Raw genomic sequence first — 18,172 nt, 5'->3', positions numbered from 1 at the left:
TCATGTTTTACTGCCATTGACTGGGATAGACCTCTAATCTAATTTGACTGGGTCTTTCGATTCCTGCCCACCGCCCAGTCAAAACGGATTGGATCTTTTTGTTATTTATTTGACCCAATTCGGATCCTCTTTTTAACACATGAAAGTGGTAGGATTTAAAACTGGCGCCTGAGTACTTTGTCCTAACTGAAAGCTGCCCTTGAAGAAGAGAGTATGGATACCCCTGGTTTAGGGGGCTGGGGGCCTAGTGTCACCTTTGGGTGGCTTTGTAAATTCCTGTTTGGAGACCCTCCACTCCTGCACGGTGAAGTCCTTTCCTCCGGTCCATATGACATCGGGTTCAATTGGCGACCAGACCACGCTCAGCAAGTACCCCAGGTGACCCCGATAATTGCAGAGTGCCGTCTCCCGCAGTACATCCCACACCTGAATGCAAAACAGATAAACACACACAATTGCAGGAATGTGAAAAACTCCCTAAAGCTCTTAGCAAACTCAACCGGACCTGGGCCGTTCCGTCGTACGAGACGCTGGCCAATTTGGCGCTGTGGTGAGGACTCCAAGCCAGTCCGGTGATTTTGGCCGTGTGGCCGCACAGTCTACGATATGGCTCCATTAACACCAACGGGTTCTCCGGAGGATTCTCTGCAACACGTTTTCACAAGGTTACAACTTTTTATTTTTATTTTATTTATTTATTATAACATGACAGCCAAAAGGCTGATTCATAGCTAAATTGTTGGTGATTGGTAGGCAGTCACTATTTCAGTTTTTGTTTACAATATTCCACCAATAAATAACTTATGTAAAACCAGGGAGACAATACTAAAATTATTCTAAATAAGCAATTAACATAAATAAAGTTGTTGTTAAAATGTATTTACTGTATTCATTTGAATATTCCTATAATTGTATTTACTTTTAGATTTAATTCATTTTTTTATTCATTTCATATTGAATAAGCCAAATGTGTAGTGCTTATTTATTTAGTTCTCAGATTTCTGCAGGCCTCTTTTAAAGCCTATTTAATCGCTTGGTTTAGGAAAGAGCAGAGCAGACATAACATGTATGCTATGATCTCAACATTCACCTGATTAAAAAACCCTTGCTTGTTTAGTGTTTATGTTCAGTGGTGAGCTGTCAATTCATTGTAAAGCAATGGAATGTTCAAAAGAACGAAAGTTGCTATTATTATTTACCATTCTGGATAGACACCCATGTAAATTGTAATTTTTTTCAGATGGAGATAAAGTAAGGTAGCTATTGTGGATAAATTCCAATTACCTATAATCTGGCGGAGGTCGTGCACGTAAATAATGGCGTTGCAGGAGCCTGAGGCCAGAAGGCCATGGAGCTCCGGGTCCGCGTCATCTTCAGGGTGCCAGCGCAGTGTGTTGATGACCTTGTGGTGCTGCTGGATGCTGCACAGCAGCTTCAGCAATGGAGCAAGGTAGACATCAATGCACCTGTGGGAAGATGAGTTGCGTTAAATGTAATGTGTCAAAGCAATTCAAGTCAGCGACCAGACTTCGCCTTTCACTATACCCGTCCTCATTGCCAATAGCGACCACTTTGCCGTCTGGCTTCCAGCTAAGGTCGGTGTGAGGAGAAAGCTTGTGCTGTTGACAAAATTCAGGTTGACCGCTTCATTTATTTACAATACTTGAACCATATTAAAAAAAAATGACAGTTCAAAAACCCTTCGGAACCTTGATATTGTTGGTCTGCTTGATGAGTTTGTCAATATCGCAGGCATCACCGCTAAGGTTTGTCGGGTCGTGTTGCAAGATAACACCCTCGCCGGCGCAGCTGTACAGGCTAAGGGACACATTGCTCTCCACTGCACCTGAACGGCACACACAGATGAACGTCATTTATTAAGAGATGTACAGCAAACTACAACACGTGAATGTTATTGTATTTTAAAGTTGCACTATCACTGATTTTTACACACTAAATTATAGAATCTTGTGAAATTAAAAAATAACTAAGATTCACAACTATTGATAAAAAAATACAATGTTATGGATTAGCATTCTTAAAAACCGATGACGTAATGGGAGGACAAGATCCGGCAGAGGATGTCTGATCCTATGAAAAAAAGATTATGTAGCCAAGTACTCAGTTTTTAATGTACTAATAGTTTGGAAGTACAGAAGCATCTGGGGCTCCATTCACCTTCAATTTAATGAATGGTAAATATCTTACATTTACGTCCCTGGACTCCACAAACAAGCATTGCAATTGAAACACTAATAATTTACCATCTGAAATTAAAACTGAGAATTGTAACTTTTTTTTATTTTACTACTCACATTCTAACCATCTAATGCTGATATATTTTTTACTGCAGTTTAATTAATTGGCCACAAATCATGTGTCACTTGGTCAAAGCAGTGTTTGGATTAAAACCACTGAATAGGTTACTTAAAAGCTACGGACTTCCTTTTATGCGCTCAATTCACTCAGCTCATGGCTGTCAGCAGTGTATTAAACATCTTCCGATAAAATAATATAATTTCTTGTTAAATAAATAATAAATAAAACGCCGGCCATCACAGTGCACAGAGAGGCTGACCGGGCCTGACGTTACTCAGTAGCGACTCTGACTTCCTGGGGAAGGATGGAAAATGGGATAAAAAACTTTTTTGGTTTATTTTACAATGAAGAGGGGGCCCGGTGGCGCGAGTGGTACACGGTCGATTGGTCGCCGGTCTTTTGGTCGCTCAGAAGGTTATTGATAATTACCATTTAAATCGTTGCTCAAATTCCCTAAATACAAACAGCGAATTACTATTTAGTCTTACTTAATGCCCTATTAATTATTAGGCTAAAGAAAAGCTCAAAATTTCCCATACTTTTATTGTTTTTTGTTCGAGAACTTGTCAAGACCCTGACTGACGTACCTTCCTAAGGGGACATTGTTGGCTTTTATTGATGCGTAGACCGTGTTGTTTTACCTTGTTTTGTCGCCGGTCTTTTGGTCGCCGGTCTTTTGGTCGGCGGTCTTTTGGTCGGCGGTCTTTTGGTCGCCGGTCTTTTGGTTGCCCGTTGTTGCGGTCCGGGCGGCAAAAAGACCGGCGACCAAAAGATGGCGACCAAAAGACCGGCGACCAATCGACCGCACACGGGCGCGAGTGGTTAGTGCATCCACCTCACAGCTCTGGGGTCCTGGGTTAAAAATTCAGGTCATGTCCATCTGTGTGGAGTTTGCATGTTCTCCCCGGGGCTGTGTGGGTTTCCTCCCACGTTCCAAAAACATGCATGGTAGGCTAATTGGACACTCTAAATTTCCCCTAGGTATGGGTGTGAGTGTGCATGGTTGTCCGTCTCCTTGTGCCCTGCGATCGGTTGGCCACCGATTCAAGGTGTCCCCATGACCGGACATTTGGTCGAAAGACGTTTGGTCGACAGACAGTTCGTCGAACGGACGTTTGGTCGACGGATTTGCCGCCGGACATTTCGTGGAACGGACGTTTTGTCGTCGCCGGGTTCGCTCGTTCTCAAAATTATAATCATGAGAGAGAGACAGAGAGTTTACTGTTGAAAGCGATCAACCAGGTAATCTCTCGCTCTCAAAATTATAATCATGAGAGAGAGTGAGTTTGTAATTGCATTGACAATGTAAGAGCATTAATATCTAAATATCCAGGTAATCTCTCGCTCTCAAAATTATAATCATGAGAGAGAGTGAGTTTGTAATTGCATTGACAATGTAAGAGCATTCGCTCGCCCCGCCCCCGGATTCGCTCGTATTGGAGTGTGTACTACGGCCCGCGGGCCATATACGGCCCGTTAGGCTTTTTAATCCGGTCCGCCGACGTTGTCCAAATTATAGTAAAAATCAATGACCTCATTCATTTCCCTTTGCCCTGCAATACCGCTCATCACTCTCAGTTTAAAGACTGCTTTCTTTTGTTGAATAATAATATGTTCTTAATGTTGAAAGTAAATTTGAAAATAAATGTTCACCTTCAATTGTGTCTTTTTTTCTTATATTTCAATCCCCAGGTTTGATCAATTACATTGCGTGTCCAAATGCTGTCAAATTTTAGTATGCATTCTGGCCCGCAAGTCAAAAAGTTTGCCCACCCCTGGTATAGACAAACTTGCCTCTTTTATACTATTATTGTCCCAAATTAATCTTTTTTTTATGAGATAGATGCCTCTGAAAATTGGTCAGGTTTGTAGTGTCCATTCTGCATGTAGGTAGGTGTTCAAATCTAAAAAATAAAATTCTTAAGACAAATGACCTATGCTGACATTAAAGTCTTCTTTTTGTCCTATTACAGAGCATCAGCAGATGGTCGGCATGGCAACAATAGGGGTTGGGGAGCTCGGGTTTGATGGATGGACTTATTAAAAGACCAGCTGTTGATGAGCTAGACTCGTTCAATGACAAGAACAGCGGCGGAAGGGAGAAGTACGAGATTTTTTCGCTGACTAGCTTAATAACTGATTTGCTGTTGTTAGGTCAAAGCTGGAAAATAAAGCGTATACCAAATGACATCGGGGGAAGCGGCGGTCCCCAGGCCAGCGAGTAAACTGTCTTTTTGTGGTAAGAGCTCGATATCTGGGGCGGCCTGCAAAGAGAAGACAAAGTTGAGAAATGTGCTGGATCATCGAAAAGGCAAAAAAAAAACCTTACTTGCTGGAGAAAACTTCATAGATTCCCACTTTGCCGTCATCGGTTCCAAACGACAAGGTTCCCTCTCGTTGAGGATGCCAAGCCAGCTACAGATGTAACCAATACATGTGCATAAAGTAATACCTTGACATACGAGGAATTTGAGATACAAGCAAAATTCAGAGCAAATATTCACCTTGAGATACAAGACAAATTTGGAGATACGAGCGTACGAGACAGCCAAGGTGGCCGCGAGAGGTTGCTTACGATTTCAGCGCAGTCTTTCTTGCCGCAACTCCCTCGTGCAAAGATCTCTACGAGCACTGGGCGATGCGTTGCATTTTTTCCGTCTTTTTTGCATTAGTCAGTGCAGAATTGACGGGTAGTGCGAAGAAAAGGTGTATGATGACAATCGATACTAAGCACGAAATAATCGAAAAACATGAGTAGTGTACGCGTGACTGAGCGCTCGTACGTCTGGAGAAGCAGGAAGTTCACCTCCGCAGTGGAATTCATTAACCTCTTTGCCTTGGTTATTGCACAAGGTTTAAATTTAGTGTAGCGTAAGATTAAAACTTTTTAAAAGTGTGTGTCTATAGGAATCTCCTTTAAGTTAAATTTAGAGTTTATGTTATGAGCGCATCCGTCAAGTCTCTCTCTCCCTCATCCGCAAACTCCCTGTTGTATTGAATAATGCCTCATTTCGTTATTAAACAACATAACCACTAGTTATTTGTTACTCTGTTGGTAAATATGTTTTTCCATTGTAATATCCCGTTTTTTGGCGTTTTTTTTCAGAGGGTGGGAATGAATTAATTTGTATTTTGTTCATTTCTATGGGAAACGTGATTTGAGATACGAGTAAATCGACATACGAGCTCAGTCCCAGAACGCATTAAGCCCGTATCTCAAGGTATGACTGTATAGTAAATATCCCAGTAATAGAGTTGATTTCCTTTATTATAACACATTTGTAAAGAGGATTTTGCATTATCTATATTTTTATAAATATCTTTTTTTTTTGCAAACTAACCCATGATAAAAGGCCTTCTTACCGCCGTGACCTTGGACTTGATGCCCTGCCAGAAGCAGCGGGCCTCGTACGGGTTCTGAGCTGACAACGTGTTCCACATTCGGATCATGTTGTCCCCCACGCCGAGTGCCAAGCAACCGGTGGCCACAGGTGAGAAGGCCAGGCTGTACACGAAGCCCCCTAGCGTAGGCAGCGTCCAGCAACAATCGAGGTCTGTGAGGTCCCAGCATTTCACCTGTGTGGACCGTGAAATGACAGTCAAGTTGAAAACAGGAACATGTTTTGCAGAACTGTTCATCATTTTCGTTAAAGTTTATGTGCATTTGGATGGGCGGTCACCCGCGGCATTGTTACTTGGGCCCACTCATTAGAACAGTTCATTGCAGGTTCGTGTGGGGCAACCTCAAAGTTGCTGCTTTCATGTGACTCACCTCTCTGTCCAAAGATGTGCTGATGAGCAGCTCTCGCCCCTCTGGCGTTGTGAAAGCGGCAGTATTGAACACAATTCTGCTGTGGTTCTGGCCTTCAGAGGACGAGCCAAACAGAGTCCACTTCGGCTTGCCAGCGCGAGCCAGGTCCCACATGATCAGCTCGCCGCTGCGCGCGACAACATAAGTTAACTGACTTGGCCTGAGAATGTGAAAGGAGCAACTGACCTGAAACAACTGGAAACCAGCTGCATGGGCCGTTTTTTTGGCCAGTGAACATTCAGCCAAAGTCTTTCTTTAAGCGTCGGGTCGACAGCAGAGCCTCGTCTCTTCAGGTAGGGAAGCTTTAAGGTGGTTACCCCTGCACACAATTGACTTCATCCCGTGCACGCAGAGTATGTTTTCCACATAAATGCTTCTTGATAAAGAAATGTCTCACCTCGTCCAGTAGCTGTGCTCCAGATTCTCACTGTCTGGTCTTTGCTTCCAGATGCAAGCAAGGCACCCTGCTCCTCTGCTGCAGTGTCTCCATTTGAAGCTAAAACAATAAAAATATACTGATATCATAATTGTTCAAACATGGGGAGAATACTGAATAAAAAGCAAATAGGAACTTGGCTAACCTCGGAGTTCAAAGGTGCCATCACCGGATTCCGCCTCGTTAGCGAACGGCGACCAGGCAAGGGAGTGGATGTCATCGTCGTGCCCGCGCAGACGGCACATCACTTGGCCCTTCTTGCTCACATCAATCAGTACGATAAGGCCGTCTTTGTAGCTACAAAGAGAAGGAAAAGAAAAAAAATCACAATTAAGGTATGTTGTCCAACGTCCCCTCTAAGCTGCGCAAATGCACATTTGTATACTGGTGGCGCACACTCAGCGCACAAGAAAATCTATCCAGCACAGTGAATGTGAACCTTGTGATATTGACTCTAATAATATGCTTTTTATTCATACAGTATCTCAGAAATACCACGTGTGATGATTTTCATCAGGATTTTCCCTTCAAAGTAACACATTTGTACTCCCTCTTAAAAATTGTGTGAAACTTGTGAATCAGGGGGTGGCTTATACGCGAGAAATTGCAAAATTCAACAATTTTAAGGCTTATACGCGCAGGCGGCGTATATGCGAGTAAATACAGTAAGTTAAATGATAAAATGCTAAATACAATAAAATATTAAATTCAAAGTAGAAAAAAATGTGTGCGAGTACAGAAAGGTAAAAAAAATGAAAAAGGAGCCCAGGAAACAAAAATAGAATACTAAAAGGTATATTATTTTTAGTGGTGTTTTTTACTTTGAATTATGGTATGGTACAACATATTTGTATTCATGCAGTTGTGCTTCAAAATAAGTACTATTTCTTCTAGTTATTCTAGTCTTACCCAACAGCTACAATGCTCCATTCGTGCGGGGAACAGGTCAGACACACAATGCTTTTAGCTTCGGGGAAGAAGCTGGCCGTGTCTCCTGTGTTGTAGCGGTGGCAAACCACCATGCCCTTTTCATCGCCGGAAACCACCAGGTTTTTGTCCAGTGGGGACCAGTGTAAGGCCGAAACTGCGCTCTGAGGAAAATAAAATAGCATTATCCGGGATGAGGGCCAGACGCGAACGTTTAGAACTGACCTGATGAGCCGCATGCTCCCGTAACACAGATTTTGTGTTGGTGTCCCAGAAGAGGATGACACCATCGCCGGAGGAGCTAGAGCAGATGTGACCCTGTGTCGCATCCTGGCAGAAGGAAACGCCTGACACCAAGCCTCGGTGGCCTTCAAAAACACCTGAAACATTAAGTAAATATATGCTCTGAAGGTCTTTATAGAGATGACATTGGGAGAAAAGACGCAAACCAGAATACCTTATTTTCACACATATAGGGCGCACTTAAAAGTCTAAAATGTTACCCAAAGTGGTCGGGGTGCCCAATCAGTCAGTCAGTGCAATCTTTGGATGAACTAAATTCAAGATTCTGTAGATGTCGCTGAGCGCTTGTTTGTCTGCGAGGATTTCTCATTTCTTGCTGAGGTGCTATATTCATATATTGAAAACGTGTACGTCCGGCAAGTCCGGCATATGAACTCCGAGCTTGCCGTCATTCCGAGAGGCTTGACGAAGGAAATAAAACCGATGGGCATTGCCATAAACGGTGCATCCAAAAAAACGGCTTGGGAGCAATGGATGTCCAATGGTTTATACCAGTGGTCCCCAAACTATTCCAGAAAGGGCCGCAGTGGGTGCGGGTTTTCATTCCAACCTGTAAGAGGAAACCTTTCCACCAATATGGTATCCTAGACGTGCAATCAGTGGATTGCAGTCAGGTGCTTCTTTTTTCAGCAGAAACCTCATTGGTTAAACTGTTTGTGTTGGATCGGTTGGAACAAAAACCTGCACCCACAGCGGCCCTCGAGGACCGGTTTGGAGACCTCTGGTTTATACAGTGGGGCAAATAAGTATTTAGTCAACCACAACATATACAGACACACTCAAACATATGTTTAATGTAACTTTACACAAAACTGAATTCTAGTTTTGTCTTTTGTTACCTTCGTTTTCCGGGTTAGCGGTTTGCCACGCCTCCACCCTCACATTCGCTATCAATGGACTGTTTGCTGTTGTATTGCCTTCAAAACATTCCGAAAATGATGCACAAAAATGTCCTCACAATAGGATAACGCACGACCACTTGCCAACGAGAAATAGTCTTTAAAGAACGATCGCGGGACCTGCTTTCCTTAGAAAGAATAACAGGAAATGCAATAGCCGAGCTTCCCACGTATTGATTGTGGGTAATGAAGTTTTATTCTGAGAAAGGGTGCCATTGGCTATTGGTGTTGTGTGCACGAGTATACTTCATTACCCAGAAATCCCTCTTTTTGCCCGCGCATGCGCGTTGTGCGTTTCCTCGTCGAAACTAGTCTGAATAAATCGTTCAGTCCTCGTAGCTATAGTAGTTATACACGAAAGAGATGCGGCAAAAAAGAGAAATGAGAGTACAGTGGTACCTCGTCACACGACCGCTCGTAATACAATATTCTCGTCTTACGACGGAAATTTCGATCGAATAATTCGCCCGTCATGCGATCAAAATTTCGTGATGCGACCAAGCCAGGTGGCCATGGCACTGTCTTTTTTGCATATCTTTCGTGTATAACAATACTACGAGCACCGGATGAGTTCTTCAGACGAGTTGCGACCAGGAAACGCACAACGCGCATGCGCGGGAAAAAGAGGGATTTCTGGGTAATGAAGTATAGTCGTGCACACAACGCCGATAGGCAATGGCACTCTTTCTCAGAATAAAACTTCATTACCCACAATCAATACGCGGGTAAGCTCAGCTGTTGATTTCCTGTCATCCTTATCTAATATGAGGAGTTTTATATTACTTCTCGTTCGCTGCTCATAAAATCCAGCGGCACCGGCCCGCAATTCCCTCCTCGCAATATTGCCGGTCGCAACTCTCTCTCATAGGCACTGTTCAAAGCGGTTGCGACCAGACCCATTACAACGAGGGAGTTGCGAGTCGGTGCCCCCGATGTCCCCACGAGCAGCGGAGCGATCGCTAAAATGTACTACAAGACTATTTCTCGTTGGCAAGTGGCCGTGGGTTATCCTATTGTGAGGACATTTGTGTGAATCATTTTTGGAATATTTTGAAGGGAATACGTAGTACAACAGCAAACAGCCCATCGATAGCGAACGTGAGGGTGGAGGCGTGGCAAACCACCAACCCGGAAAACGAAGGTAACAAAAGATTACAACAAAATTAGAATTCAGTTTTGTGTAAAGTTACATTAAACGTATGTTTGAGTGTCTATATATATTAATCCAAGTTAATTTAAATTAGTTTGTTCCATTTACGAGTGCGTTGTCGTGGAAAAAAAAAGATGGCGAATTAGAAGAAATAAAACATTTTTTCCAATCCAATATCCTGTTATTGGTGTTTTTTCAGAGAGTTGGAACGAATTAATTTGTTTCCCATTCATTTCAATGGGAAACGTCCGCTCGAGTTACGAGAATCTCGTCATACGATCTCAGTCCCGGAACGGATTAAGATCGTATGTCGAGGTACCACTGTATTTACATATAAAGTATTGGTCTACTTTCGGAATTTTCAAGTTACAAAAAAAGTTCTGTATGACGGCATCCATATACATACATATACTAAATTGCATTTAAGTTCACAACATAACACAGCGGATCATTGCTTAACCAGCTGCTTTTTCAATCCAAATGATGCCTCGTCACACCCCTACGAAAAACCCTACACCCAAGAATAAAGATGCAAAGAATTATTTTATTTTTAAAAGCTGAAATGTTTGTGGTTAGTGTCTCATATTCAAAATATATTTTCCCACCAGAACGTAGGATGCTTCATGCTTTTATCTTCACAACGATGTGTGACTACAGTATAGGGCTCTGGTGTTTGCGGTATAAACAATTGCTCTTGTGTTCTGACAGTTGTAAAAGCTGTTCAAAGAGAAACAAAACATCGTAAAAGCTTCTCCTGACCTGTCTAAACATCTTGTTCCTGCAGTTGAAACAGAAGTGTCATATCTTGAGGTCTTTTACCCCAACAGATGTTTAAGTTAATGCCCACTGGGAGAATTTAAATATTGGTGTCAGATAGCACGAGGGTGCCATTTACCCAAATTAACTATTGAGATGTGATCACTGAGACTGACCTGTGTCTTGTCTGCAGTCAGGTCCCCAAAACTTTCAGAACAACATTAATGAACACTAACATTAGGTAGTGAAGACAACGGGAATAGTCAGAATTTGTCTCAAATGGACACATCCAAACCTCTATTTGCATCAATTTAAAAATATTTAAAAGGTGTTTTCTGTGACACGCTCACCTTTAGTAAGGCAGGTGGACGCTGACACCTCAATCAAGTAGATAAAGTTTTTAGCTCCGACGCCCAGCAAGCCACTAATGTTGACGTCACAGCATCGGGAGCAGTACCAATTAGGAGAGGCTGGAAGAAGACGTTCGTGCATGATTATAATGATGAGAAGTGTTTAAATGTTTAGAGAATATAAAAAGCTTTACGGAAAAACACAGAACATGATGCCAGCTCACGGTTCACATGGTCTGGCTTAAAGACGCAACAACGACCGCATGTCACACTGGTGTCGTAAAAGAAACTACGGAAATCGAGTGAGATCAAAACGACCCTTGGAAACAAACATACATTTTAGAGAAACTTATCTACCGTCCATTTTGTATTAATTTATATTTGAAATTATATGTTTTATATGGGATTCAAAGTGTAAATACTCTGTGTTTTATTTAACTAGAGTAAATTTAAAGTTCTGACAAAAAAGAAAAGTAAAATGAAAACTACCGTAAAGTGATTCGTTGACGCGAGCCAAAATGGCTGTGACCGTGAGAGGATGTGGTAAGGAATATTGGATTTTTAAAGTCTTTCTTTTCAATTGCATGATTTTAGCTGACATGTTTACGATTTATTTACAGGTGTTATGTCAATAAGGAGTATATTTGGACTTATTCGTTCGAGGTATGTTGTGTTTATGTTTGCGTGCAAGGCACTCAGAAGGTCGGAACGACATTGTTATTTAGCACTTTCTGTACAACATTTTAGACATGATTGAAGTAAAACAATGGTTTGAAACATTTACAACTTTTACTATTATTCGAAAATAAGTACTAAGTATAAATACTTATGCATGAATGCATCGAATAAATCTACTTGAAAATGAATAATATTCACATCACCCAATTTTCTGTTCTCCTGTCTAGGTTAGCAACAATAGGTAGTGGTCCTCAACAATTGTCCTATGTCCACACCAGCACTGCAGTGGAAGCAAAAAACTGGGAAAGGAAGAACAAGATTGTTTATCCACCTCAGCTGCCTGACGAGCCTCGCAGACCGGCTGTATAAGTGATTTTTACAAATTGAAATTGAGTAAATAAATGACAAATATGAAACATTTTCTTTCCCTCCCACACACAGGAGGTCCATCATTCGCGGCGACAGATCAAGTACAGCAAAGACAAGATGTGGTATCTTGCTAATATGGTAAGAAATACCTTGACATACGAGTGTCCCAACATACCAGAAATTTTGTTGTTTGAATTCTTAACGCTATGTTTATTAGCTTAATGCTGTGGTTATTAGATGTGTGTTTTTGTGTTTGTGTGCTATTAGTAGATGTGCCTTTGCTATCTCTAACTTGCATCCCGGTAGCTTTCTCTTGTTCCTCTGCGTTTCCAGACGGGTAGATTTTGTAAATGTACTTGTTATTCATGACTTTTACAAATAATTTTCTGATCATTTTCTCTCATTTTTGTGTGTTTCTCACATCTTTCTTGCAAAATTAGGAGATTTTGACCAATTTTAAAGGGTTTAGTTGGTAGTTGTGTGAGGACCGTGTAACGAATTAGATATTTTACATATAAAGTGTTTCTCTATTTAACTTAAATTGTAAAGTTATGAAAAAAGTTTTGGAACCAATTAATTGCATAAGTGGAGGTATTACTGTACACATACAGTTGTGGTCAAAAGTTTACATACACTTGTGAAGAACATAATGTCATGGCTCTCTTGAGTTTCCAGTTATTTCTACAACTCTGATTTTTCTCTGATAGAGTGATTGGAACAGATACTTCTTTGTCACAAAAAAACATTCATGAAGTTTGGTTCTTTTATGACTTTATTATGGGTGAACAGAAAAAGTGATCAAATCTGCTGGGTCATAAATATACATACAGCAGCGCTAATATTTGGTAACATGTCCCTTGGCCATTTTCACTTCAACTAGGCTCTTTTGGTAGCCAGCCACAAGCTTCTGGCAAGCTTCTGGTTGAATATTTGACCATTCCTCTTGACAGAATTGGTGCAGTTCAATTAAATTTGATGGCTTTCTGACATGCACTTGTTTCCTCAGCATTGTCCACAAGTTCTCAATGGGGTTTAAGTCAGGACTTTGGGAAGGCAGTTCGAAAACCTTAATTCTAGCCTGATTTAGCCATTCCATTACCACTTTTGATGTGTGGGGTCATTGTCCTGTTGGAACACCCAACTGCGCCCAAGACCCAATCTTTGGGCTGATGACTTTAGGTTATCTTGAAAAATTTGAAGGTAATCCTCCTCCTTCATTATCCCATTTACTCTCCTTCTTGCACGGCAGCCTCTCAGTCCATGGAGATGCAAAACACGCTTGACTGTGGACACTGACACCTGTGTTCCAGCAGCTTCTAATTCTTGGCAGATCTGCTTTTTGGTGATTCTCAGTTGAATCTTCACCCTCCTGACCAATTTTCTCTCAGCAGCAGGTGATAGCTTGTGTTTTCTACCTGATCGTGGCAGTGCCAAAACAGTGCCATGCACTTTATACTTACAAACAATTGTTTGCACTGTTGCCTTTGGGACCTGCAGCTGCTTTGAAATGGCTCCAAGTGACTTTCCTGACTTGTTCAAGTCAAGGATTCGCTTTTTCAGATCCATGCTGAGCTCCTTTGTCTTTCCCATTGTAGCATTTGTGGGCGTTTGCATCCAATGAGCCCTATTTAAATGGCCTCGGAGAAGTCACCCGCTGTAGTCACTCATAATCACTCACAAGAAGTTAAAAGGCCATGCTATGAAGCTCATTTCACTGACACAACTTTTTAAGTCACCAAAATTGCTAATTCGTGTTGCTGTATGTATATTTTTGACCCAGCAGATTTGATCACTTTTTCTGTTAACCCATTATAAAGTCTTTTAATGAACCAAACGTCATGAATGTTTTTTGTGACAAAGAAGTATCTGTTCCAATCACTATCAGAGAGCAGAGTTGTAGAAATAACTGGAAACTCAAGAGAGCCATGACATTGTTCTTCACAAGTGTATGTAAACTTTTGACCACAACTGTATATATACATACATACACATACATACTGTGATCCTTCGCCACTTCGCGGCTTCAACATATACAGACATATTCACACAAACCTGAACTTTGAGCATTGTAAACTTTTTATAAATAAATGAAGAATTGATGTTTCCATCCATAGATCCGAGGGATGAGCATCGATGAAGCTGTCGCACAGTTGGAGTTTAACGACAAAAAAGGGGCCAAGATCATGAAAGAAGTTGGTTCACTACCCCTGTAGATCCTTTCTGATTTCAACCGATTTGCACATGACCGATTCCCATGTTATATTCCAGGTGCTCCTAGAAGCTCAAGAGATGGCAGTTAAGAATCACAACGTGGAGTACAAGTCCAATCTGTATGTAGGTGAGTTTCTGCTGTGTGGAAATTTATAATACAATAAGGAAAGAGTCAAGTTATAAAATGTAATCGGACAAAGCGGAATGATAATGTGATGATTAAAAAACAGAAGATGAACAAAATATTGACAAGAATAAAGTTCCCAAGAAAAATAATTTGTAATCTTACCAAATGTATGGGCAAAATGAAAAGGTAATCTTTCCCAGGTAAATCTCCTAATGTCTTATATAAACTATTCTTATCACAAGATTATTTCATGAGAATAAATTTGTAATGCTATATGAGGAAAAGTGTATTTTTGTGGCAGTAAGAAGAAAACATTTTACAGAAAAAAGGAAAATAGAGTTTGTAAGAGAAAAATTACAAATTACAAGCATTATCATTATCAAGTAATAATTCAACAGATTTTGGACCAAATAAAGACTAAATCATAGTATTAAATTTAAAAAAAAGGTCTAAAATAGGAAGAAAATCTTGCATGTTTGTTCTGAATGAAGTAAAATATAAAATAATTTTTAAAATAATATTACTACAAAAGTTATACTTAATTTTTAGGAAAAAATATATATAAATGGTCACAAAAAGAAATTCAACACAAAGGTAGTCAATTAAAGTAATTACTCGACATACAAGGAATTTGAGATACGGGTTAAATTCCGAGCAAATATTTACCTTGAGATACGAGACAAATTTTGAGGTACGAGCATTTGAGACAGCCAGTTGGCCAGGCCGCTACTTATGATTTCACCGCACTGTCTGTCAAAGATGTCTACGAGCACTGGGCGGAGCGTTGCATTTTTTCAGGTGTTTTTTTTTTTGCATTAGTCAGTGCAGAATTACGGGAAACACAATGGATCCAAAGCAAGCCGGTGCAATGAAGGGTAGTGCGAGGAAAAGGCGAATGATGACAATCGATATTAAGCACGAAATTACCAAAAAACATGAGTAGTGTATGGGTGACTGAGCTGGCTCGTCAATATGTATGGAGAAGCAGGAAGTTCGCCCCGAAAGCCGCGTTGGAATACATGAACCTCTTTGCCTTGGTTATTGCACAAGAAGGTTTAAATTTAATGTAACGTAAGATTACAACTTTTTAAGTGTGTATGGCAATCTAAGTTCATTTAAATTAAGTTTAAAATATATGTTACGTTACGAGCGCATCCGTCAAGTCTCTCTCTCTCTCTCTCTCTCTCTCTCTCTCTCTCTCTCTCTCTCTCTCTCTCTCTCTCTCTCTCTCTCTCTCTCTCTCTCTCTCCCCCCTCTCTCTCTCTCTTTCTCCCTCCCCCTCTCCCCCTATCCCTATCCACGAACTCCCCGTTGTATAAAATAGTGCCTCGTTTTATCATTAAACATCACAACCACTAGATATTTGTTACTCTGTTAGTAGATGGTAAAAAAAAATTCGGAGGGTGTGAACAAAGCTCGAATCTCAAGGTACCACTGTATACAGTAACTCAAATGAACGTTTCCCATAGAAATGAACTAAAAACAAATTAATTTGTTCCAGCCCTCTGAAAAAACACCAAAAACAGGATATTGGGTTGGAAAAACATTTGTATTTGTTCTAATTTGCCATCTATTAACAAAGTAACAAATAACTAGTAGTTTAATAGTACTAAAATGTGTTTAATAGTACTAAAATTAGACGGATTTCGCCGAGGGGAAAGAGAGAGAGGGACAGAGAAAGATGGGAGAGGGGGGACTTTTCGCACGGCAACGCGCTCGTAACATAACATAAACAAATTTAAATGAACTTGGATTACGATGCAGACGCACTCAAAAATAAGTTGAATCTAACATTACACTAAACTTAATTCTAATTTTGTTTTACATTTTTAAACCTTTCTTCTCCCGGGTTGGCTCTATTTGCCCCGCCTCCACCCTGACTTTCAGATGCAACCTATTGAGGGTTGTTTGCTTTTGTATTCCCTTCAAAATATTCCAAAAATGATGCACACATGTCCTCACAATAGGATAACGCACGACCACTTGCCAACAAGTAGTATATACTCCTCTCGTATTAGCGACCCCTCCGCCATTTGCACAGACTAACGGGAAAAAAAAACACTGAAAAAAATGCAACGCTCCTTCCAGTGCTCGTAGAGACATTGCACGAGGGACTTGCAACCAGAGACATTACACAAGGGAGTTGCGGGAGAGAGACAGTCCCCATGATGTTCTTATGAGCAGCCTCTCGCGTCCGCTGTATGCTTGTACAGTGGTACCTCGAGATACGAGCTTAATCCGTTCCGGGACTGAGCTCGTATGACAAGATTCTCGTAACTCGAGCGGAAGTTTCCCATTGAAATGAATGGGAAACAAATTAATTTGTTCCAACTCTCTGAAAAAAACACCAAAAACAGGATATTGGATTGAAAAAGTTTTATTTCTTATAATTCGCCATATATTGACAAAGTAATAAATAACGAGTGGTTTGATAGTAATAATGTGTTTAATAGGAGTAAAATTAGACGCATTTCGCGGAACCGGAGAGACGACACACACGGAGGCGGAGAGGGGGGCTGTTCGGGGGGACTTTCTCCACGGCAACAATGCACTCCACCCTCACGTTCGCTATTGATGGGCTGTTTGCTGTCGTACTATTCCCTTCAAAATATTCCGAAAATGATGCACACAAATGTCCTCACAATCGGATAACGCACGACCACTTGCCAACGAGCAGCAGTCTTTTATCAGCGATCGCTCTGCTGCTCATGGGAGCTTTGGGGGCGCTGGCTACCGGCTCCCTTTTAGCTTGTAGCATCTGTGTTCGCATCCCCTCGAACGGCGCCTATGATAGAGTTGGTACCGGGGATGCTGTTGCGAGCCAGTGCCCCTGATGTTCTTATGAGCAGCCAACGAGAAGTAATATAATACTCCTTGTATTAGATAAAAATAACAGGAAATGCAGCAGCTGAGCTTACCCACATATTGATTGTGGGTAAAGTTCTGAGTGCCATTGCCTGTCGGCGTTGTGTGCACGAGTATACTTCATTACCCAGAAAGCCCTCTTCACCGCGCATGCGCGTTGTGCGTTTCCTGGTCGGAATAACTCATCCGGTGCTCGTAAATATTGTTATACACGAAAGATATGCAAAAAAAAAAATACCATGGCCACCTGGCTTGGTCGCATCACGAAATTTTGACCGCATCACGGGCGAATTATTCGATCGAAATTTCCCCCGTAAGACGAGCATTTTGTATGACGAGCGGTCGTATGACGAGGTACCACTGTATATCAAAATTTGTTTTGTATCTCAAGATAAATATTTGCCCGAAATTTTACTCGTATCTCAAATTGCTCGTATGTCGGGGCACTCGGATGTCGAGGTACCACTGTATACCGTACCACGGCAATATCAATTCAATGCACTAGAGGGCGTTGTAACATCAGCTGACATTTTATTAATTTTATCCAAAGTTTGTTTCTTCCTTTCACATTCCCTTCTCAGCCCTTATTAAAGCAGAATTTACTTTCTGAAGATCACGGTGCATATTAATGTTGCAAGTATGTACCATTTAGATGAGCTCATCTTATTCAACACTTTCTCTCTTTGCTACGTTAAAGCCGAGTCAAATACGGGGAAAGGCATGTACCTGAAGCGCATCCGCTACCACGGCAGAGGCATGTTCGGCATCATGGATAAAGTCTACTGCCACTATTTTGTCAAGCTGGTTGAGGGGCCGCCACCCACAAAGGAGGAAAAGACCAACATTGACCGGGCCAATGAGTATGTGCAAGGCCTCAAGAATAGGACCATTATACACAGTCTGTAGATCACGCATCCATTTTTAACATGCGTTTGGCAAGCATTTTTTTAAAATAAACCACTTCAGGTGCA

At 41.3% G+C, this 18,172-nt stretch overlaps 2 protein-coding genes across 4 annotated transcripts in view; one reads left to right on the top strand and one right to left on the bottom strand.

Moving 5' to 3' along the window:
- Nucleotides 1-11,249, bottom strand: part of gemin5 (gem (nuclear organelle) associated protein 5) — a 25,599-nt gene extending 14,350 nt beyond the window's left edge. For both annotated transcript variants that reach the window (XM_077591945.1, XM_077591944.1), the window contains exons 1-15: nucleotides 10,952-11,249; nucleotides 7,719-7,873; nucleotides 7,476-7,657; nucleotides 6,712-6,863; nucleotides 6,528-6,626; nucleotides 6,317-6,449; nucleotides 6,092-6,257; nucleotides 5,683-5,895; nucleotides 4,649-4,734; nucleotides 4,501-4,583; nucleotides 1,710-1,846; nucleotides 1,546-1,619; nucleotides 1,285-1,466; nucleotides 506-645; nucleotides 255-426 (exon numbers count right to left, since the gene is read on the bottom strand). In XM_077591945.1, coding sequence (XP_077448071.1) covers nucleotides 255-426; nucleotides 506-645; nucleotides 1,285-1,466; nucleotides 1,546-1,619; nucleotides 1,710-1,846; nucleotides 4,501-4,583; nucleotides 4,649-4,734; nucleotides 5,683-5,895; nucleotides 6,092-6,257; nucleotides 6,317-6,449; nucleotides 6,528-6,626; nucleotides 6,712-6,863; nucleotides 7,476-7,657; nucleotides 7,719-7,873; nucleotides 10,952-11,093 — 2,116 coding nt within the window. In that variant the 5' untranslated portion in view covers nucleotides 11,094-11,249. The remainder of the gene's footprint in view (nucleotides 1-254; nucleotides 427-505; nucleotides 646-1,284; nucleotides 1,467-1,545; nucleotides 1,620-1,709; nucleotides 1,847-4,500; nucleotides 4,584-4,648; nucleotides 4,735-5,682; nucleotides 5,896-6,091; nucleotides 6,258-6,316; nucleotides 6,450-6,527; nucleotides 6,627-6,711; nucleotides 6,864-7,475; nucleotides 7,658-7,718; nucleotides 7,874-10,951) is intronic.
- Nucleotides 11,043-18,172, top strand: mrpl22 (mitochondrial ribosomal protein L22). 2 transcript variants are annotated; one of them, XM_077591953.1, is made up of 7 exons: nucleotides 11,043-11,494; nucleotides 11,572-11,614; nucleotides 11,857-11,992; nucleotides 12,071-12,136; nucleotides 14,113-14,190; nucleotides 14,267-14,336; nucleotides 17,899-18,172. In XM_077591953.1, exons 1-7 carry the CDS (start codon nucleotides 11,470-11,472, stop codon nucleotides 18,105-18,107), a joined length of 627 nt encoding a protein of 208 aa, XP_077448079.1. In that variant the 5' UTR covers nucleotides 11,043-11,469; the 3' UTR covers nucleotides 18,108-18,172. The 2 variants fall into 2 exon arrangements, with proteins under 2 accessions (XP_077448079.1, XP_077448080.1); XM_077591954.1 differs by lacking the exons at nucleotides 11,043-11,494; nucleotides 11,572-11,614 and having other exon boundaries at nucleotides 11,852-11,998.

This window comes from Stigmatopora argus, chromosome 22 (genome assembly GCF_051989625.1).
Source record: "Stigmatopora argus isolate UIUO_Sarg chromosome 22, RoL_Sarg_1.0, whole genome shotgun sequence".
Taxonomy (NCBI): Eukaryota; Metazoa; Chordata; class Actinopteri; order Syngnathiformes; family Syngnathidae; genus Stigmatopora; species Stigmatopora argus.
Note: the sequence above shows the minus strand (reverse complement) of the source record. Positions and strands in the feature narration are given on the sequence as shown.